We start from the raw sequence: 23,212 nt of genomic DNA, 5'->3' as shown, positions 1-23,212 counted from the left end.
ACGCCCTCTATCTCAGATGGTTGACACATATGTCGACACGGAGTCCGACTCCAGTGTTGACGATGATGAGGCACATTTACAGTCTAAAATGACCAAGGCCATCCGATACATGATTATTGCAATGAAAGATGTATTACACATTTCTGAGAGTAACCCTGTTAATACCAAGAGGGTTTATATGTTTGGGGAGAAAAAGCAACCAGTGACTTTTCCCCCATCTGATGAATTAAATGAATTGTGTGAAGAAGCGTGGAGTTCCCCTGATAAGAAATTAGTGATTTCTAAGAGGTTACTGATGGCGTACCCTTTCCCGCCAACGGACAGGTTACGATGGGAAACATCCCCTAGGGTGGACAAGGCGCTGACACGCTTATCTAAAAAGGTAGCCCTGCCGTCTCAGGATACGGCCGCCCTAAAGGAGCCTGCGGATAGAAAGCAGGAAGCTATCCTGAAGTCAGTGTATACACACTCTGGTACTCTACTGAGACCTGCTATTGTTTCAGCCTGGATGTGTAGTGCTGTAGCAGCGTGGACAGATACTCTGTTAGACGACATAGATTCCCTCGACAGAGATACTGTTTTGCTAACCCTGGGCCATATCAAAGACGTCGTCTTATATATGCGGGATGCTCAGAGGGACATTTGCCTGCTGGGCTCTAGAATTAATGCTATGTCCATTTCTGCCAGGAGGGTCTTATGGACTCGGCAATGGACAGGAGATGTTGATTCTAAAAAACACATGGAGGTTTTGCCTTATAAGGGTGAGGAATTGTTTGGGGACGGTCTGTCGGACCTCGTGTCTACAGCGACAGCTGGAAAGTCGACTTTTTTGCCTCAGGTTTCCTCACAGCCTAAGAAAGCACCGTATTATCAAATGCAGTCCTTTCGTTCCCAAAAAGGCAAGAGGGTCAGGGGCGCATCCTTTCTTGCCAGAGGCAGGGGTAGAGGTAAGAAGCTGCACCATGCAGCCAGTTCCCAGGAACAAAAGTCCTCCCCTGCTTCCACTAAGTCCACCGCATGACGTTTGGGCTCCACAGGCGGAGCCAGGTGCGGTGGGGGCGCGTCTCCGAAACTTCTGCAGCCAGTGGGTTCGCTCACAGGTGGATCTCTGGGCTATACAAATTGTATCTCAGGGATACAAGCTGGAATTCTAAGCGACTCCCCCCCGCCGTTACCTCAAATCAGCCTTGCCAGCTTCCCCCATGGAAAGGGAGGTAGTGCTGGCGGCAATTCACAAGCTGTACCTCCAGCAAGTGATTGTCAGGGTCCCCCTCCTTCAACAGGGAAGGGGTTACTATTCCACAATGTTTATGGTACCGAAACCGGACGGTTCGGTGAGACCCATTCTGAATTTAAAGTCCTTGAACACTTATACAGGTTGAGTATCCCTTATCCAAAATGCTTGGGACCAGAGGTATTTTGGATATGGGATATTTCCGTATTTTGGAATAATTGCATACCATAATGGGATATCATGGTGATGGGACCTAAATCTAAGCACAGAATGCATTTATGTTTCATATACACCTTATACACACAGCCTGAAGGTCATTTTAGCCAATATTTTTTATAACTTTGTGCATTAAACAAAGTGTGTCTACATTCACACAATTCATTTATGTTTCATATACACCTTATACACACAGCCTAAAGGTCATTTAATACAATATTTTGAATAACTTTGTGTATTAAACAAAGTTTGTGTACATTGAGCCATTAAAAAACAAAGGTTTCACTATCTCACTCTCACTCAAAAAAGTCCGTATTTCGGATTATTCCGTATTTCGGAATATTTGGATATGGGATACTCAACCTGTATAAAGAAATTCAAGTTCAAAATGGAATCGCTCAGAGCGGTTATTGCAAGCCTGGAAGAGGGGGATTTTATGGTGTCGCTGGACATCAAAGATGCTTACTTGCATGTCCCCATTTACCCACCTCACCAGGAGTACCTCAGATTTGTGGTACAGGACTGTCATTACCAATTCCAGACGTTGCCGTTTGGCCTGTCCACGGCACCGAGAATATATACCAAGGTAATGGCCGAAATGATGATACTCCTTCGGCAGAAGGGAGTTATAATTATCCCGTACTTGGACGATCTCCTCATAAAGGCGAGGTCCAGGGAGCAGTTGTTCATCAGCGTAGCACTCTCTCAGGAAGTGTTACTACAGCACGGCTGGATTCTGAATGTTCCAAAGTCGCAGCTGATTCCTACGACGCGTCTGCTTTTCCTGGGCATGATTCTGGACACAGAACAGAAGAAGGTGTTTCTCCCGGTGGAGAAAGCCCAGGAATTAGCATCTCTGGTCAGGGACCTCCTTAAACCAAAACAGGTATCGGTGCATCACTGCACGCGAGTCCTGGGAAAGATGGTGGCTTCATACGAAGCCATTCCCTTCGGCAGGTTCCATGCGAGGATTTTTCAGTGGGATCTGTTGGACAAGTGGTCCGGATCGCATCTTCAGATGCATCGGCTGATCACCCTGTCCCCGAGGGCCAGGGTGTCTCTTCTGTGGTGGCTGCAGAGTGCTCACCTTCTCGAGGGCCGCAGGTTCGGCATACAGGACTGGGTCCTGGTGACCACGGATGCAAGCCTCAGAGGATGGGGGGCAGTCACTCAGGGAAGAAACTTCCAAGGGCTGTGGTCAAGTCTGGAGACTTCTCTACACATAAATATACTGGAATTAAGGGCCATTTACAACGCCCTGAGTCAAGCAGAGCCCCTGCTTCAAAACCGGCCAGTGCTGATTCAGTCAGACAACATCACGGCAGTCGCCCATGTAAACCGCCTGGGCGGCACGAGAAGCAGGATGGCAATGGCGGAAGCCACAAAGATTCTGCGATGGGCGGAGAATCACGTGCAAGCACTGTCAGCAGTGTTCATTCCGGGAGTGGACAACTGGGAAGCAGACTTCCTCAGCAGACACGACCTCCACCCGGGAGAATGGGGACTTCATCAAGAAGTCTTCCAACTGATTGCAAACCGATGGGAACTGCCACAGGTGGACATGATGGCGTCCCGCCTCAACAAAAAGCTAAAAAGATATTGCGCCAGGTCAAGGGACCCTCAGGCGATAGCTGTGGACGCCCTAGTGACACCGTGGGTGTACCAGTCAGTATATGTGTTTCCTCCTCTTCCTCTCATACCAAAAGTACTGAGAATAGTAAGAAAGAGAGGAATAAGAACAATACTCATTGTTCCGGACTGGCCAAGAAGGACTTGGTACCCGGAACTGCAAGAAATGCGCACAGAGGACCCATGGCCTCTGCCTCTCAGACAGGACCTGCTGCATCAAAGGCCCTGTCTGTTCCAAGACTTACCGCGGCTGCGTTTGACGCCGGATCCTAGCGGAAAAAGGCATTCCGGATGAAGTTATTCCTACGCTGATAAAGGCTAGGAAAGACGTGACAGCAAAGCATTATCACCGTATATGGCGGAAGTATGTTGCTTGGTGTGAGGCCAGGAAGGCCCCTACAGAGGAATTCCAACTGGGTCGTTTCCTGCACTTCCTACAGTCAGGGGTGACTATGGGCCTAAAATTGGGGTCCATAAAGGTCCAGATTTCGGCCCTATCCATTTTCTTTCAAAAAGAACTGGCTTCACTGCCTGAGGTTCAGACATTTGTTAAGGGAGTGCTGCATATTCAGCCCCCTTTTGTGCCACCAGTGGCACCCTGGGATCTTAACGTTGTGTTGGATTTCCTGAAATCCCACTGGTTTGAGCCACTTAAGACCGTGGAACTAAAGTATCTCACGTGGAAAGTGGTCATGCTGTTGGCCTTAGCATCGGCTAGGCGTGTGTCGGAATTCGCGGCTTTGTCATGTAAAAGCCCATATCTGATCTTCCATATGGACAGGGCAAAATTGAGGACTCGTCCCCAATTTCTCCCAAAGGTGGTGTCATCGTTTCATTTGAACCAACCTATTGTGGTGCCTGCGGCTACTCGGGACTTGGAGGACTCCAAGTTGCTGGACGTAGTCAGGGCTTTGAAAATATATGTTTCCAGAATGGCTGGAGTCAGGAAGACTGACTCGCTGTTTATCTTGCATGCACCCAACAAGCTGGGTGCTCCTGCTTCAAAGCAAACTATTGCTCGCTGGATCTGTAGCACGATTCAGCAGGCTCATTCTGCGGCTGGATTGCCGCATCCAAAATCGGTAAAAGCCCATTTCACAAGGAAGGTGGGCTCTTCTTGGGCGGCTGCCCGAGGGGTCTCGGCTTTACAGCTTTGCAGAGCGGCTACTTGGTCGGGTTCAAACACATTTGCAAAGTTCTACAAGTTTGATACCCTGGCTGAGGAGGACCTTGTGTTTGCTCATTCGGTGCTGCAGAGTCATCCGCACTCTCCCGCCCGTTTGGGAGCTTTGGTATAATCCCCATGGTCCTTACGGAGTTCCCAGCATCCACTAGGACGTCAGAGAAAATAAGAATTTACTCACCGGTAATTCTATTTCTCGTAGTCCGTAGTGGATGCTGGGCGCCCGTCCCAAGTGCGGACTTTCTGCAATACGTGTATATAGTTATTGCTTAACTAAGGGTTATTGTTATGAGCCATCCGTTGAGTGAGGCTCAGTTGTATTTCATACTGTTAACTGGGTAAGGTTATCACAAGTTGTACGGTGTGATTGGTGTGGCTAGTATGAGTCTTAACCTGGATTCAAAATTTCCTTTCCTTGTAATGTCAGCTCTTCCGGGCACAGTTTCCCTAACTGAGGTCTGGAGGAGGGGCATAGAGGGAGGAGCCAGTGCACACCAGATAGTACCTAATCTTTTCTTTAGAGTGCCCAGTCTCCTGCGGAGCCCGTCTATTCCCCATGGTCCTTACAGAGTTCCCAGCATCCACTACGGACTACGAGAAATAGAATTACCGGTGAGTAAATTCTTATTATTTGCCTCTGGTTGGAAGCTCTGGCATAGAGGAGGGAAGATGAAGCTATAAATCAGGGGCGTAGCCAGAACTTTGTGGGCACCATAGCAACATTTTGAAGGAAGTCCCATCCCAATGCTTCTAGGGAGACACTTCTCTGCAGCAGTTGTTAATTTTATGCCCTATAATAGTGCCCTAGTTCATTTTCGGAACCGTAGTAGAGCCTTTTTTAATGATTTAATGTTATGCCCCATAGTAGTTTCTTTTTTGAATCGCAGTAGTGCTTAAATTCACCCTATGTCACATTTCAGAGCTGCCAGTACACATTATGCCGCACAGTACCCCCAATTCACATTATGATATATAGTGCTCCACGTTCATATTGTGCCTCATTACAGAGCCCCGGTTCATATTATATAACATTAAAATGCCCTCCAGTTCATTTTATACCACACTACAACGAGCAGGTCCAGGGGCATACCTAGATATATTCCAAGGAAAAAGTTTGACAGGACCCCTACGTACCACCCAAAGGTGAAAAATGTATATAACACATGTAACTGTGACAGGGAAGGTGGGCCCCTCTCAGCTCTGGGCCCCATAGCAGTTGCACTGCCTGCACCTATGGTAGCTACGGCCTTGCTATTACCTGCCCAGGTATGCTGTAAAGCACATTGGGTATGATAATTTGTACTCCTCCTAACTGAACTGATGCGAGGACAATTACTTTTAGAATTAAATAAAGAAAGCCTACATTTTTCATTCAATAGAAGAATAAATAAACCATATTGCTTATTGGAAAATATTGGGGGCATTTAGGAAATAATGCACAGGTAACAGCAAAATAAAATGCTGTAACCCCTAGCAACCAGTAAGATGCTGCCATTTGTGTAGCGCAATCAAGAACATGAAAGCACATCCCATCGGTTGCACCACTTTGCAGCTACCTCTCTACAAGCTTTTATAAAGTGAACCCTGTAATTTCATGCATTACCTCTATATCCACATACATCCTAATTATATAAATTACTTAATTGCAAGAACCTTTCTACACAAGCATTCCAGAAGTATTTAGTTTATGTACCTGAGCATTTGAAGCCTTGTCTGCTTGTCTGGTGGACCGAGCTAAATGAGGAAAGGGATGGTAAGCCCAGGTGGGTTGTCTGGAAAACAGGAGACAAAGAAAAGCATATGGTGACCCGTGGCTGGGAAAGAAAAGCTCATCTTTGTACATTCTAATATCCACATGAATTCAAATGGAGTGATTGGTATTCATGAAAGCTGCTGCGTTCATTATACGTATAGACCATGCTTGTGTGTGTGTGTGTGTGTGTGTGTGTGTGTGTGTGTGTGTGTGTGTGTGTAGGTATGTAAATGAAAGCTGTAAGACCCACAAATACGGAACGTTCACGGAGCGTTAGCATAAAAGAGCTCCCAATTATTCAGTAAGAACAGAACCCAAGGCAAGATGGTCTAAAGCATGGCCAGATTATGGTTTGTGGGGGCCCAAGAGCAAGTAACTTGTTGGAACCCTCTAATAAAATTGTCATGAAGACATGTCATAAAAAGTACAATATATAAATACTCCAGGCACCACAAATGTGTTAAACCCCCCTAGTGCCCCCAGTTCACATTATACCACACAGAAACCCCAGTTAACATATGCCAGACCAGGCTCGGACTGGCCCACAGGGGTACAGGGGAAACCACTGGTAGACCCCACAATGCCTGGGGGGCCCTCCTCCTCTAGGGATCAGGTTCTAGACTGTGCACTTGAATTATATATTATACATATGTTACCTTATACTGCACAGGATTATGATATATTCTCTACAGTACATTGCTGTCATGAATCTGGCACATTTTCATGTATGCGCTAGCATTAATTACTATATAAATTATCAAGGAGTCCAGACCAGGTACTCTATAATGGTTAGCCAAACCTTTGCGGTGGCTGGCCACACCTCTAATCATGGGCCCCTACCACTGCATACCCCTGTGGGCCCTTCATGCTCCAGTCCGACACTGTGCAACACAGAAAGTTGAAACCCCAGTTATCATATGCCACAGTGCTCCTTACTGGCGATGTACAGTATGTGTGGGGCCCCTCAAAGTGTGGGAGCCCCTGGGCGACTGCCCCAGGAACAGTGTTGTTAATCTGGCTCTGGTCTGAAGATCAGAAGCTGAAAGGGTAGGGATCATTGCTAATGTTGGGGATGTGGCACAAAATGCTGACGGATGTTATGTCGACATGTGATGGGTCAATATCAACATTGTACATGTTAACAGTCGGCATTTGATATTCTTACTGTCAACATTTAGAATGTTGACATAATGACCATGTCAACATTATGTTCTTGTCGACATGTCCATTGTCAACATAGTGTCCATGTCAACATGTTGAATATCAGCATATTGGCTACATACCCTAATGTAGATTATGTCAGCAACTGATATGGTTAGCATCAGTGGCGGCACCAGAGGTTCAAATAGGGGAACCACACCAACTGCCAGTGAGTCAGTTTGGGATGACAGTTGGTGGCAGTTGGTGTGACTCCCCTGTTTGAAATCTGCAGTGCGCAACAGCCCCACCTCTGGAGTCGCCACTGGCATTGTTAAAGAAGTAATTGGCAAATGAGATGCTCTTCTACTTTCTTAACAGTTGTTTATATAGCAGCTACATACTATACAGCATTTTACAGAGAATACTTAATCATTGACATTAGTTCCTCTGTGGAGCTTAGACTCCATATTCCCTACCATATGGGCACTAGAGATCATTTACAGGGTTTTTCACAACAAGTCTTGGAAAGTCTGGAAAGAGCACTATGGGGGGGTTTCAGATCTGATTGCAGGCTATAGAAGGACGCAACTGTACTGATGTTCAGCACATTGCCCATGCGCTGGACCTGTACTGAACATGTGCAGTAGAGGTCCTGTGTTGTTGGATGTACTACGGCTGCTCAAGTCAGTTGATTGGCAGTGTGCAGCTGTTTGGGGGCGGGGGCGGCGATGGCCTCCATTTCACATAAAGCAGAGTGGCAAAGCCAGGGTCTCCATCTTCTGACTGGGAATTCCTGGCCAGAATGCCGCTCTGGAGCTCCGGATGCCGCTCTGTGTAACCTCATGGGTCACTCAGCCGGCCGATGGCATTGCAGGTGATCCGATGCTGGGTTCTCAGACACAGCAGTGAATCACACATGCATGCAGGAGGCGACTACTTATACCAGATGCCTCCTGCTGCATTGCCATATGCTGGCATCGCTTCTGCTTTCAAGGAAGCAAGCAGCAGCGGCAATGCTAAATCCGTCCACATCTGCATCACCCCCTATGCTCATCTTTAGAACAACCAGGGGAATGGTGTATACCGGAATAGTTGAGTGGGAGTACTGTTTTTCTCTGGAGTGGCAGAGAATTTCACATGGCATGGCATTTCTCTATGTTGGCATACTGATAAGTTGGAAGGCTATATATTGATTTTTTTTATTTAATTTTAATTTTTTTGCTTACACAGATTAGCTCACAGTTGTATCAGTGGAAGACCTTTACCAAAACTCAGACATCCATTCAGAAGACCAATACCTACAACTTTAGCTGCCAAAAATGATCAACTATCAATTCCTACCATATTACTATAATACCGCTAGGGATCGCTATGGGATCCCGGCGTACGAGATGCCAGCTGCCACTATACTGACCGCGGCATCCCGTGTGCGGAGAGAGCGCATTGAGGCGCCATGCGGGCTCGCTGTGGGCATGGTGGCTCATTTCGTTCACCACAGATTCTATTCTCCCTCTATGGGTGTCATGGAAACCTACAGAGGGAGAATCACCTACCTCGCCGATATTCCAGCATCGGCATTGTACCCCTGTTGGGATTCCGGCATTGGTATTGCTCATACCTACTGCTACACTGTACTATGATGTGTACAGTCCTACCAAGTCCTACTATTATGAAAGAATGAATCTAAAAAAAGGAACCATCTTATTCAGGCCTTATTTCTATAGAGAGGTGAAGACCTAAGAGAATGTACAGTACTGTATGTTCTACTGGTGTCCCGTGGCCAAATCAGTGGGCAAAAGAGTCCATGTTTCACTAGCCTAATAAGGAGGTTATTTTCTTTTTTAATAAGTTTTATAACCCTTACTGTACAGTAGGTAAGTAAAATGCAAATGACAATCTGCCACCAGCACCGTGGCTACACAAACTTTTGCTCAATAATATTATGTGCAAGGCAATATACTGTACGTCTATAACTTTTATATCTAACTATATATTGCTATATATACTGTTGGTTTCTATTTGTTAACTATCGATATTAAAATGACAAAATGATGTTTTAGTGATTGAAATTAAATGGTGCAGATTATGGATAGGAGCTTACCCTATTTACATGACCATCCACAATACAGACATCTCTTGGCTAATGACTATAGAAACAACAATGTATTGGATAATATTCTGTTCTAAATATGGAAAACATGGATTTCATATTTTTATTATCGTCAGCATTTATGAGGAATACTCAATTCAATACGTGTCCTCACGACGTAAAACAACAAAATTCTATATAATTAACGTAGCTACCACTATCAATTTTAGTAGACAGATGGGAAGATAAAGGCTCATTCTATGACATTCTAAACAATAAAATTCTTGATGATAATTATGCTGAAAATATCCCCCTATACCCCTGATACCTTTATTTAAACATGTTTATTTAATCGTATAATATTCATAAATACAGTAAAAATTCAAATTTCTCAAGATTACGTCAACTGTTGTCTTAAGGAGTCTTTACAAAGACGTGCTGTAGTGTGTAGTATTTCTTCATATTGCCTAATTTTATTTGCTTGTCCTAGTGCAACTTCTACTGTACACACAGGTCTTGCTGGCTGACTACCTTGTGTGCTTTTCAGTAATGTATTTTATCCCAGTGCAATGAAAAAACAAAACAAAAACCTCTGTTTACATACAGGTATGATCAGTACCATCTTGACAGCATTGTAGGCACTGGGCAAAGCAATGCATTGGAGCTCCTACACACCCATTAATGGAACCAATAAAAAAAAATGATAACATGTCCCTCCTGCTGTCCTGTCTCATCTCTCCACATGCTTCAATTCAGTAAATGACTATCAGCATTCTGATTGGTGGATCGCTCCAGCCATCCACCAACCAGCATGCTGACAACCATTCACTCTACGATGTGTGACGACCACCTGCTCCTGCTTGGAGGCCTATAGAAATGTGTGGCCCTGGGCAGCTGACCAGTGTGCCTATACATTAAGATGGCCCTGGGTATGATAGGGACATGCCTAGAATACAAAAGTGGATTAAAAGAAAAATAAGGTATCATGTAATAAACACATAGGGGCTGATGGAAAGTTGAACATATGCCTGTCAGTGGGGCATATTTTGCATGTTTTGACACCGCACAATGGTCCAGAATGAGGATTTGCAAGTACAGGCGATGCAGTCTCATATGCATTTCATTTGCAGCTCCGCTGCAGGTGTACTGGGAGGTGGTGTTGCTAAATCCAGGAGGCATGGCCATGCCTACTCCGAAAAAAAAAGAAAAAAATGTTGTCATCGTAGCAGCTGGCTGGGTCCCCCATCTACATCAAGCCTGGGCCTGGGTAACCAGTTATTGCCCCCCCATGCCCCTTGGAATTGTGGGCTACATTAAGTTGGGCAGAAGCATAAATATGCCCCCAGATGTATCTTTTTCATCATGAAGAGGGCTGGAGAAAGTGGCCTACTGAGAAGAAAAAGGATCTTTGGGTCCCCCCTTGTCGGAGCTCAGAGGGACCCCTTGACTCCCTGAACTCCAGTGCCAAGGGTCTTCAAGCTTACTTCCGCCTCACGGCTTGGGGTTTCTCCTTTCTTGCCCAGGGTTGGCTGAAGTTCCCCCTGGGGAAAGATATCTTTGGCTCTCCCCAAAAGGAGAGAGCCTCTGCAAATAAGTGAGAGGGCGACCCACAAGAGTCTCAACGAAAACACGTGACACACACACACACACAGAAAGGGGTGGTCAACTTGCAGTCATGGACATCTCTGTCTACAGTAGGGTCAAAAATACACCATTAGAACCATGCACACCACTCAGGGGCAGGTGCAGCCGACTTGTGTTGAACTCTGCATCAGCCCCATAGTTGCCTACCCAGAACATCCAGGAGATGTCCAGATTAAGATGACACCTCCCAAACATCTGCCAACGCAAATAAATCTCAGATGGGTGCTTTCCTCCAGCCATAAAGTGCTCAAGGGCAGATGTATTAAGCCTGGAGAAGTGATAATGCACCTACCAATAAGCTCCTAACTGTCATTTTTCAAACACAGCCTATAACATGGTTGGTTGGTACTTTACCACCATGCTCTTTATCACTATCCAAGACTTGATAATTCTGGGCCTGAATGTCATTCAGTTCTGTCCGATCCATGGTGATGCAAGTCAGCTCTTATATGCCTTGCCCAACCCATTTACTGGCATAACTGAACTCATCAAGCCCCAACCACCTGAGTGCCCGGGGTTAGGTGTTATGATGAAATTAGCATAATCCTATGATTTGCCACGCCTATTGATGATGGGGAAGTATGAAAGGCAGGCAAGTAGGTGTAAAAGTTAAATCACATTTAAGTGAAACTGAAGTCACCATAACATGAAAACCCATATAAAGAAAATAGAGTGACTCTAAAGAATAAAAAAAGTCCAATAATTGATGATTATTATTATTATTATTATTATTATATTTTTACTTAGACCAATACAGAACAATAATTAAAACAACTATTCTAGATTGTCAGCAACACTGGTCTTATAGTACAGTAGCTTCAGCAGAAATATTTTCTAGGTAAGAGAATGCAGTCCTGTTTGCATATGTATCACACTAACAATAGCATCAGAGATTGCGAGCTACTGCCAGTGAATGTAATATCTGACAGCCTGTGCTAGCTTAGCAAACATGCTTCCGTGTGATAGTGTGAGAAATGCTAGAAGATGAAGTGATGTATGGTGCACACGATAAAATATAGCCGTGTAATCTTTGCTGTAGTAAATCAAATTGGGTACTTTGTTTTGCATATTTTCCTGTATCATAACCACACGTTTGCTTAGGTATTTAAATGATAAAATGCTTGTATAGATGGAATTGTGTATCAGATATTTATTTTCCTATGAATTAAGTAGCCATGTCATGTCATGATTAATAAGCGTTGTGCGGTTGATCTTCAGTCATATCATACCTCTGTTTGGGTTGTGTGCTGGAAGGCAAATGTTTCCTAAAGTGAACAAAGGACGGATTTTTATCTCAAAATTTCCATAAAACCTTGGATAGACTGATTTTTTTTAATAGGTATTTTTGCATTTTGAATTGGTGTAATAAATGCAGGTAATCTTGCAATCCTTTAAAGTTAATGATCTACAGTAGGGCATTCAAGAACAATTTTTACCAGGTATATATATAATGCACATATATAAAGCACACAAGTTTTACAGAAATTAGTTATCCCTTCACATCAGTCTTATAGACCCTACACATTAGGCGACATCAATTAAAGATAAGAACAATGCCTACACACTGAAAGATATGAACGATATCTCGTTCATTAATGAACGAGATATTGTTCATATCTTTCAGTGTGTAGGCACCAACGATGAACGATGTGCGGCCCCGCGCTCATTCATTGTTGGTGCTGGGTCACTTATACATGCAGGCCAATGTGGACAATCTCATCCATATTAGAATGCATTGTTATGGGGTTGGGTGATGGGGGAGTGAAAAAACTTCACTCCCCCCGTCACCCCCTCCCCCCCACGTGCCGCCAGGTCGCCCCGTCGGCCGTATTGGCCATCGGGCACCTCGGCGGCATATCGCCTAATGTGTAGGGCCCTTTACAATCTATAGGGCACACACATACACTATGTATCAAAGCTTGGAGAGATAAAGTGGAGAGAGATAAACTACCAACCAATCAGCTCCTGTCACTGACAGTTAGGAGCTGTTTGGTACTTTATCTTTCTCCAAGCTTTGATATAAACGCCTCTTTGTTCACTACCACTTTGACACAAGGGGTTGGGCAAGAGATAACGCCAGTGGGATCCCAACTGTCAGAAGACCTGCAGTGGAATCCTGATAACCAGAATCCTGACATTTCACCCTATTCCTACCCCTATTTCTAACCCACCCCTCCTGCAGCCTAACCCATCCCTTCCACAGTCAAACCCTAACCACCACTTCCTGCAGCCTAACCCTAATCTCCCATTCCCGTAATCTAACCCTAACCCTCCCCCACTCACTGTTTTACCCCAACGTTCCCCCTAGTGCTTAACCCTAATCCCAACCCCTGTACTTACCTCTGGGATGTGTCTGGATTCTGGCCTTTGGGATCCCCCTGTAGGTCTTCTGACTGTCAGGATCCCCACTGGCACGATTTTGACCGCATACCCACTTTAGGCCTCATTTTTGTTTGGAGTCAATTAACGTACCAGCGTATTTATGGAACATTGTAGAAAACCGGAGTAATCGGAGGAAACCGAGACAAGCCAGATGAGAATATACAAACTCAACACAGTTAGGAGGACCTTTGTGGGAATTGAACCCAAAACCGTAGTGCTGTGAGGCATTAATGCTAACCATTACACCATCCATGCTGATAACATATCAGTTTTATTACTTCCAATACAACTTCAAAAAAGAAACACTGCATTGTGTTTTTTTTTATCTTCCTTCTTGTTGTTTTCATCAACGGGTTTTTGTCAAAATCAGCCTCAAGTGTTTTATTTTGGCTTTGGAATTCGGTTTGATAATCTTTGATAGAAATTGATAAAAATGTATAAAACCAGCTAAAATCATGTAATTTTTGCAATCCGAAATCCATATATCGGGAAGCACAAACCACAGGAAGGTTTGAACCCTGCACAGAAACAATATATCCCAAATCTAAATCTCTCTGCACATGTTACATCTGCCTCACCTGCAGTGCAACATGGTTTTGCCCATTAGTGTGCTTTTTTGGGTTGCTAACAAACCTGAATAAAGCCCTCAGTTTGGATTGGATCATCTCGGGGGATCTGGACCGGGTCTTGGTTCGGTTCCGATCCACAAAATTTGTGTGGATTTGGATTTCTGGAGAACCAAAGGCACATCTCTACTTTAGACTGGCAGTTTTACACTGCACTGCACATTACTAATAGTTTAGGTCACTACTGCTTAGATAGTGGTGCCGATGTGTTAAAGTTAGCACTTTTACCCCAAAATGATTATTATGACCACTAATTGTGGCACTAAGAAATGCATTTTGTTCCGACTGTATTAACCTTAAGCAGGTGTCATGACACTTTCAATAAGTGCGTGTCTCTGCCATCAACTGTCCAGACTCCCACTGAGTTATCGCAATTCCACATACAGTATAAAGGTAACAACTTGTCCCTCTGTAGCCTCCTCATGCACTGTAAGACTCCTGACAAGCATCTGAGTACCACATGGGTAGAACTGCACCATTCAGACCTCTCACACATAGTTGTGGAATGAAATATTTAGTGATCAATATGGGTTCTAAAATGCACACAAGACGCAGTGACTACTAGAACGCAAGTATTGCGATGTAGCACTGTGGCATTTATATTTCATATTAGATTCCTCTTCATAGTGCAGCATGAAGAAAGATCGCTTCAATGCACAAAGGGAATTCTCTGAAATAACGTCAATCGTGTGACACTGACGGTTTGGCCTAGATACATACAAAATGCTTTCTCAGATTGTCGCTTGGCTCCTTGTGCCTTTGATTAGTAGATGTTTGATTTCCTTCCGTCTTTACAAAAATATATAGAATATTAATTATTGCAAGATTATAAATCTAATTAAAATAAATCTACATTCTAATTTAGCATTATTATATGTGTAGTAAAAAAAAACCTTTGATTCTCATGCAGTAATTGTATTGTTTAATTCTACAAACAACAAACTGGGGATTTTTATTGCAAACCTTTACCTTCACTTCAACAAACAAGCACATCAGTCTCTTCCCTTGTGAAGCATATGGTCTAATTTCAGCCTCAGGCACACACAACCCAGGGGCAAATTTTTTGGAGGGAGGGGGACTGTGGGGATAACAGTCGTACCTTACAGAAATAAGGGAACTTCATGTAAACGCCACGCAGGTAGTCCCCTTGTCGGAAATGAACCCAAGACACAAGCTTTGTGGACTGTGGGGGTGATTCAGACCTGAGCTCTGGGCTGCTATAATTGTTGTCCTGCGATCAGATAGTCGCCGCCCAAGAGGAGTGTATATTTGCCGTGCAAGTGTGTGATCACATGTGTACACCGAGTTGCTAAAAAAAACCTCAGTCAGACAGCTGCAAATCCGTTTGCACCTCACTCGCCATTGAATGATTTGCCCTGTGCGCAGCCCAGGACTTATTCCTACAGTGCGATGAGAACAGGCTGATCGGGGCCGGAGCTGACGTCACTCACCCTCCCTGAAAACACTTGGGCATGCCTGCATTTTCCCTGACACTCCCAGAAAACGGTCAGTTACCACCCACAAACGGCCTCCTCCTGTCCATGCGCATGGCTGTGCGATTAGAATTTTCGCACCAGCCTGTCACTGACCGGCGATGCCTGTTGTTGTTTGCCGACACGCGTACGCATTGCGGTGCATGCACATGCGCAGTTAACAGCTGTTTGCCCTCTGTGCGAAAATGCACAGCATTGATCAGGTCTGAATTTGGCCCTGTAAGTCTAACCATGGTGCCAGCACTGATTTTATTCCATTGAGCTGATGCCTAACAAATTGTCAAAAAATTGACAGGTGTAGGTCTGAAAATTTAGGATGAAATAGATTCAGTAGAATCAAATGTAAATGGCCAAGTCAATCAAAAATGAGTTAGTTAGGTGGAATATTTAAATGCAATAGAATGAACCTGACGGAACTGTGGGAACAATCATACTGTACCACTGCTCTGCACTACTACCCATGCACGGCCACTGTCTTCCTGTTCTACAAGATTATTGCTCCCGTGAATGATTTCACCTGTGTCCGGCAATAAGGCACCAGTGATAAAATGTGTCAGAGCTGCAGGTAATTAGCAAGCTGCAGACACAAGCAGTATATGTGAAACATACTGTACTGTAAGTTGTCTGAATGCAGAGTACAGTTGCCCTCTGCCCATTTTATGGATAAGACGGAGGTGACAGTGCCAACTGATGGGAAGGTCTGTGTCTTGCATATTATTATTCTAATTTATATTGTGCCACCAACTATGTAGTGCTGTATGGGGGATATTTTTATTCATATCAGCCAATGCCCTGCTGGCGCTTACATTCTGGGGTCTATTTACGAAGCCTTGGAGTGAGATAAAGTGGACAGAGATAAATTATAACCAATCAGCTCCTAACAGGCTGGGTTTGAAAAATGACAGTTAGGATCTGGTTGGTTGGTACTTTATCTCTGTCCACGTTATCTCTCTCCGAGGCTTAGCACATAGATCCCAAAGTACCAGCCAATCAGCTCCTAACTGCCACATAACAGGATGTGCATAAAATGATAGGAGCTGATTGGTTGGTACTTTATCTCTCTCCACTTTGTTTCTCTCCTAGGCGTAGTAAATAGACCCTATAATTCTCTAACACATACATGCTCTGGTACATTTATGTCAGCAGCCAGTAAATCTTCTGCTATGTATTTGGATTCTAGGGGGAGATTTGGAGTACTCAATGGAAATCCATGACAACACACGGAGCACATACAAACTCCACACAAATAGGGTCCAGTTCAGGAATCAACTCAAGACCCAAGTGCTGTGAGACAGCAATGCTAACTACTATGCTGACAACCACAGTGTTTCCTTTGTCATGCCATTGGGCATTGACGGGACAGAGACAAAGTGGGTTTTGTGTGGTCTTCTCTTTTCATTTCCACGGACCTTGTTTTAAAAAGAAAATAATATAGATCTGTATTGTTACTATATTTACCATGCTGTATTTTTTTCTTTGCTCCAGTTCTCCTCATTGTTCACAACCATTCTTTCTCTACACATGCTTATTAAGCTAAGTGCAGTCACACATTGCGCATTAAATGAAAAGCATATTTTAATGGGCTGAGCTTGCAAAGAGCATAACAGCTAACTAAGTACAGTATTCAAATGAGGACATACGGATTAGCTTTAAGGAACTTGCCCATAGAAAATAATAGGTTACGCCTGTTCAATACAGCCGCAGAGTTTTTAGTTGCAATTTTCCACTTTGTCACCCCATACACTTATAATGAAACATAATTTATGCAATTAAATACTGTGTAGCATCTAGCTAGACACCATCTACACCAGAGTTAGTTAACCCATGGTTCTCTCTGTAGACAACAAGGCCCAATCTGCAAGCTGGCAGGGAATGTTGGGACTTCCAGTTCCACAGCTGGTTACAATAAGCCTGAACTGCTGAAACTGTCAGGTATACGGTATATAAACCATATTTTCTTCAGGCCGTACAAGTAACTGCTATAAAGATATATTTTGGCTGAGGTTTTTACTAAAAGATCCCAGCGTCAGAACAGGTAAATATCTACACTATTTAAATCTGTTGTTGGTTATTTGACCTTTGTCACTTATTGTTTGGTCATTGTTGTCAATTAACCAGTACATAATTACATATACTGTATTGGTTTACTCAGTTACATTTATGGATTATAGTTTATTCATTAGCTTTCTATTTCTCAGTTCTAGGGCAACCTTGTAGCTTTCCTTGTCATTCTGTTCATTCTTTTGGCAAACTGGGGATATATTTACTAAAATTCGATTTTGGAATATCAAGGGGTTTCCCATTTGAATTCCATTTGATTTCCATTCAATTTGGATTGAAGAGATTTACTAAAGGCCAAACTGAATGTCAATTCGATTCTAAAGTCAAATTTCTGAAAAACATCAATCTTTTCCCATAGCCCAACATAGAATCCCCTCATTTACTAAAATTAGATTTGCAAATCGGTTTGAAATCGAACTAAAAATCGGACCTCAAATCCCCAAATGTTTAGAATGACGTTAGACATTTGATTTTGGCTTCTAAACACCATTCTAATGGTAAGAAATTGATAGCGATGACTTTTTAAGTACCCCAAAGCATGTAGGGCAGTGTGAAAGTAGTAATAATGGATGTGCAAGGTTATGGTATGTTGTGCACCTACCTGCACAATGCAAATCACCACCTGGCTATGATAACCCTGGAGGATCAATCAGAGAACCATCAGCAGCTTTATGAGTTGAATAGTGCACATATTTATACTTATATAGACATCATACTTATTCCATGAATGTGCAATAGCTAGCACCAGAGCACAATATTGGGCAATTTGGCTGGATGTTATAATGAATTTTAAAATCATGAGTGTTGTAACTGGCTATCCTGGTTCATCCCATGATGCTTACATCTTCAGCAATTCATAGAAACATAGAATTTGACGGCAGATAAGAACCGCTTGGCCCATCTAGTCTGCCCCTTTTTTTAACCATATTTTTTTATCTCAAACCTTATATGATCCTTATTTCTTTGTAAGGATATCCTTATGTCTATCCCATGCATGTTTAAATTGCTATACTGTCTTAGCCTCTACCACCTCTGATGGGAGGCTATTCCACTTGTCCACTATCCTTGTTGTGAAGTAATTTTCCCCCAAACTTCCCCTGAACCTCCCCACCCCCCTCCAGTCTCAGTGCATGTCCTCGTGTCCTATTGCTTCTCTTCATTTGGAAAATGTTTCCCTCCTGGATGTTGTTAAAACCCTTGATATATTTGAAAGTTTCTATCATGTCCCCCCTTTCCCTTCTCTGCTCCAAACTATACATATTGAGATTTTTTAGTCTTTCTATGTATGTTTTGTGATGTAGGCCATGTACCATGTTGCCGTTCTTTGTACAGTCTCTAATGTATTAATATCCTTTTGAAGATTTGGCCTCCAGAATTTAACACAGTATTCTAGATGAGGCCGTACCAATGACCTATACAACGCCATTATTACTTCTTTCTTTCTGCTGCTGATTCCTCTCACAATGCAGCCAATAATCTGACTTGCCTTCATCCCTGTCTGCAAAAATTCATGTGGGACAAATGCCAGATGGATGGATGTTGTATAAGATAACAGTATGTGCTAAAAAAAAAACAGCTAATAGTAATTGATACTATATTGTTCTAATTTGTTCCCGTTCCACCAAAAAAGGTTATTTAGGCTATTGCTGTTGCTCCCAGCTTCTGACTCCATCGTCAAATCCACAAACTCATGCTGAGCATAAGTATAATGAGCCACATGTAGCCACTCAACCCATGATAGAATACACCTTTGTTTTATTTAAAAAAAAAATATTCAGAAAACACCCCCACAATGGTCCAACGCCACCCCCCGCCCGCCCCGCAAATGCATCTGCCTGTCAGGCAGAGGTGTTCGCAACCACTACGAGCTGAAAGCATTCGGCAGCCGTGCTGGATGGTACCTGCACATGCACCCTGGCGCCGCCAGTGGGGTTATTGCCGTCACATCGCTTAGTGATGCGACCTGAATAACCCCCTTAATACAGTTCTGAAATGCTGGATTCATTTACACACACTTTAACCCCTGCATACAATCTACTATATCTGCGGGAACCACAGCAGATTTCTTGTTTGCTTCTCAGTTGCCATATAATATGCGCAGAAATGTATTATATACATCACATTAGCATTTATTTTGAGGTACCAAAACTTTCTGCACAGAGCAAACGCTCAAAACAGGTTACACAAAGTAACATGGGATGTCAACAGTTATGATGTCCACACAGTTGAAATGTTAGCATCTGCAGAATGCCGACATGTTCCCAATGCCAATATGTGAAATGTCCACATTCTGCCCGGTTCTGCAGGAGAGGGTTAGAGCTAAGCTGTGGGAGGGGAGGTTAGGGTTAGAGTTAGAGGTTAGTCATACTCACCAAACAAAGCATGACAGGACCTGTTATAAGGTATAATGACGCCACCATCAGTCCCAGCTAGAGCAGCCAGATGTGCTGTACCAGGTAAGTCACCTATAGACCACATGGGACTTTTGTTGACAATAAAATCATGTCAACATTTCATCCAACATGATGAACGTCGACGTGACAAATGTCGAGAAGCCAAGCATGTTGATATGCTGCATGCTGATGACACAACCATGTCAACATTCTCGTAATGATAAAATATACCACACCCAAATAACATATGTGCATAATTACATGAGTGGGAATACTTACACCATATGTCTATCAGCTTACAGTAGTTAGTGAGACCAAGGGGAGAAATGATACATGAGGGGGGAGGGGCCTGCTTGTGAGAACTTACATTGTAAACGGGTCTAGACTACCCTAACTTGTGGCTGGTGAAACAAATAGGCTGTCAGAATTTTCACCAGATAAATCTCCACAGTAGGACTCCATTATTCCATTGGTGGAAACAAACTCAGAAATACTGCACATCCAAACAAAATTTGAACCGTGAATGTGATCTCTGATACAGAGTTTGTACCCTCTAACTGTACCTTTTTGGCAGGTACAGTACTTTTTTTATGGTCTGTACCGGGCCAAAAAGGGCTTTGCACCGATTTTTGACTCTCCAAATTAATATTGAAAGTATAGGAAAGGGGCCGTGGCCACTCCCCCTTTCCTAATTTGTACCGGTTTTCATGTGTTGGACTGTATGACAACATATTAATACACACTACAAGTGTAAACCTTATCATTTATTTACAGTACACAAGCTTTCCTCACACAGGAAACAAAGCACGCTGTAAGATTATCCTAGCTGAGTGTACTAGATAGAAGATGAATCTACAAACGAGGAGACAATAATGTTGTTTATTATTTCTCATTAACTAAATTGTGCAGAACAGACAGTTTCCTAAGCAGTGCCATTCAGCACTGTGGACCTCTTTTAGAGTTATGGTTTGTCCAGGTGCAAATTTGCACCCTTTAGCTGGATTCGCTCCAAACTCTAAATGATGACCTTTATTTGTCGTCGTCACGGCATTACGGGAGAGTGGTCCTGCCAATGCAGGCGTGGCCTGGCTGTTTTCGGGGCGGCTGTGTGATGTCACATGCAGCTGTTTCGATAAAGAAAGTGGTTGTGATGCGTGCGGCTGCATACGCGCAGGGAGGTATCTGCAGTTCCCAGGACACAGATGATAACGCAATTAGATTGTAATCTCAATGCTGGGCGGGACTTGCCATGCTGGGCTGCCTTGCCCTGTGCTGGGCGGCCCTCATCGTGCAATCTTACTGAGTAGCAGATTCTGCTTTTTAGCAGAGTCTGCTACTCAACCTGAATAGGGTTCTTAGGGAGGAATGTACTAACCTTTTGCGGTATATCCCGCCACACAACGCATTGATAATAATAGCATATGTACTAACATATGCGATTAGTATCGCAAAGGACAGATCTCCCTATAAGAGCTGAGTTTGCAAACAGCCGCCATGTCAGTGTGAGCAGGAATATTTGTCAGTTATGCTGCAGCTGTATGGAGGCACAGCAACCAACGTCGCAGCTGTATGGAGGCACATGCACCCTGCATCTCCGATGCATGCACAGTTCTCCAATCATCATGAAACTGTGTCAAAATTGAAACAGCGTCCACCCGTTAATCAGCGCCATAGTCTGTCCCAGCCAAAGCAATTTATTTACGAGGCATGCATTCATACGGAATTATGTTGCCATGGATGTGGTCATGTGATTACTACAAACTATATGAATGAAATGAACAAATGGAAAACTGTGTTCCAAGCCAAAGAGTTGCATGCATTGCAAAAGGCCAGCACAGTAAACCCCCTTCGCATAAGCAGATGTAAAGCAGGTTTATTTCGCTTTATTCATAAAATTCAGCTTTATGTAAAACTCTTTCTTGAATGCATAATATCACTGTTATGCAGACTTCAGGAGAGTGGCGTATTATGAACAATTTGTGATTGCACCTCTCTACTGTATTAAGGAGATTAATACATATTCACAATTTAGTTCCTTTATGATTCAAATGGAATCATTTTAAGAGAATTTTTTATTCTTTCCATTTTTGAACTTTCCTAGTTAAGGACATGAATAATATTATGCAATGTGAAATATGCTAAATGGAGATTGGGGATGGATGCTGGCAGTGTTCTACAGATCGAGGAACTCTTCTCACTGGCCTGAGAATGGAAATGCTCTTGTTGATGTTCCAGCATCCAGCGCTAGCCAAGATACCATTGTCGCCTCATAGTAAGACTGGACATAGGGGGTCATTCTGAGTTGATCGCTTACTGCTGATTTTCGCAGCGCAGCGATCAGGTGAAAAAATGGCATTTATGTGCATATGTATGGCCCGCAATGCACACGTGCGATGTACGGGTACAAAGCTCTTTGTGGTTGTGCTCAGGTTCTAACGAAGTTTTCCTTCGCACTGGGGGCCACAAGAAAATTGACAGGATGGGGGCGTTTCTGGGTGTCAACTGACCGTTTTCAGGGAGTGTTTGCAAAAACTCAGGCGTGTCTGAAAAAACGCAGCCGTGGCTGGGCGTTTGCTGGGCAGGTGTATGACGTCAAATCCGGACTCGAATAGGCTGAAGTGATCGCAAGTGCTGAGTAGGTTCAGAGCTACTCAGAAACTGCACAAACTGTTTTTGCAGAACTCGGCTGCACATGCATTCACACTTCTGCTAAGCTAAAATACACTCCCCAGTGGGCGGCAGCATAGCGTTTGCATGACTGCTAAAACTAGCTAGTGAGCGATCAACTCAGAATGACCCCCATAGGCCAAGCATGTATTCTAATAGTCTCCTTAAACTCCGTTAGTTTCTTAATTTATGGTATTATAGCAAATTATTAGGACACCATTGTGATTTTTAGAACCAAAGAATAGAAAACCTTGTAGGGACTGTTTAACTCATATTGCTTATTTTCTTCTTAAGATGTAATCCTGCCTCTGTATAAATCATTGGTATGTCCGCATCTGGAATATTGTGTTCAATTTTGGGCACCATATTATAAAAAAGATATCGGGGAACTCAACAGAGTTCGAAGGTGCGCTACTAAGCTGATTAAAGGGTTAGAGACACTGGAGTATGAGGACAGGCTTACTAGGTTAAATATGTATTCCCTTGAAAAGAGGAGACTAAGAGGAGACATTATTAATATCTTCAAATATGTAAAGGATCAATACAAAGAGTTAGCAGGGGATTTGTTTATTAATAGAACTCTGTATAGGACACGTGGGCACTCACTGAGGCTAGAGGAGAGAAAATTCCCTGCAAAACGTAGGAAAGGGTTCTTCACACTAAGGGCAATAAGGATTAGGAACTCCCTTCCGGAGAAGATAA

General features: G+C 43.5%; 1 protein-coding gene across 10 annotated transcripts in view; it reads right to left on the bottom strand.

Moving 5' to 3' along the window:
* MYT1L (myelin transcription factor 1 like) overlaps window positions 1–23,212 on the bottom strand; it is a 760,642-nt gene that overhangs the window by 413,822 nt on the left and 323,608 nt on the right. For all 10 annotated transcript variants that reach the window (XM_063915489.1, XM_063915485.1, XM_063915480.1 and 7 more), the window contains exon 3: window positions 5,956–6,034. Coding sequence is in view for 1 of the 10 variants with exons in the window: in XM_063915488.1 (XP_063771558.1) it covers window positions 5,956–5,963 (8 nt within the window). In the remaining 9 variants the exon portion in view is untranslated. The remainder of the gene's footprint in view (window positions 1–5,955; window positions 6,035–23,212) is intronic.

The sequence above is a fragment of the Pseudophryne corroboree genome, chromosome 4 (genome assembly GCF_028390025.1).
Source record: "Pseudophryne corroboree isolate aPseCor3 chromosome 4, aPseCor3.hap2, whole genome shotgun sequence".
Classification (NCBI taxonomy): Eukaryota; Metazoa; Chordata; class Amphibia; order Anura; family Myobatrachidae; genus Pseudophryne; species Pseudophryne corroboree.
This window is presented reverse-complemented; position numbering and strand designations above follow the sequence as displayed.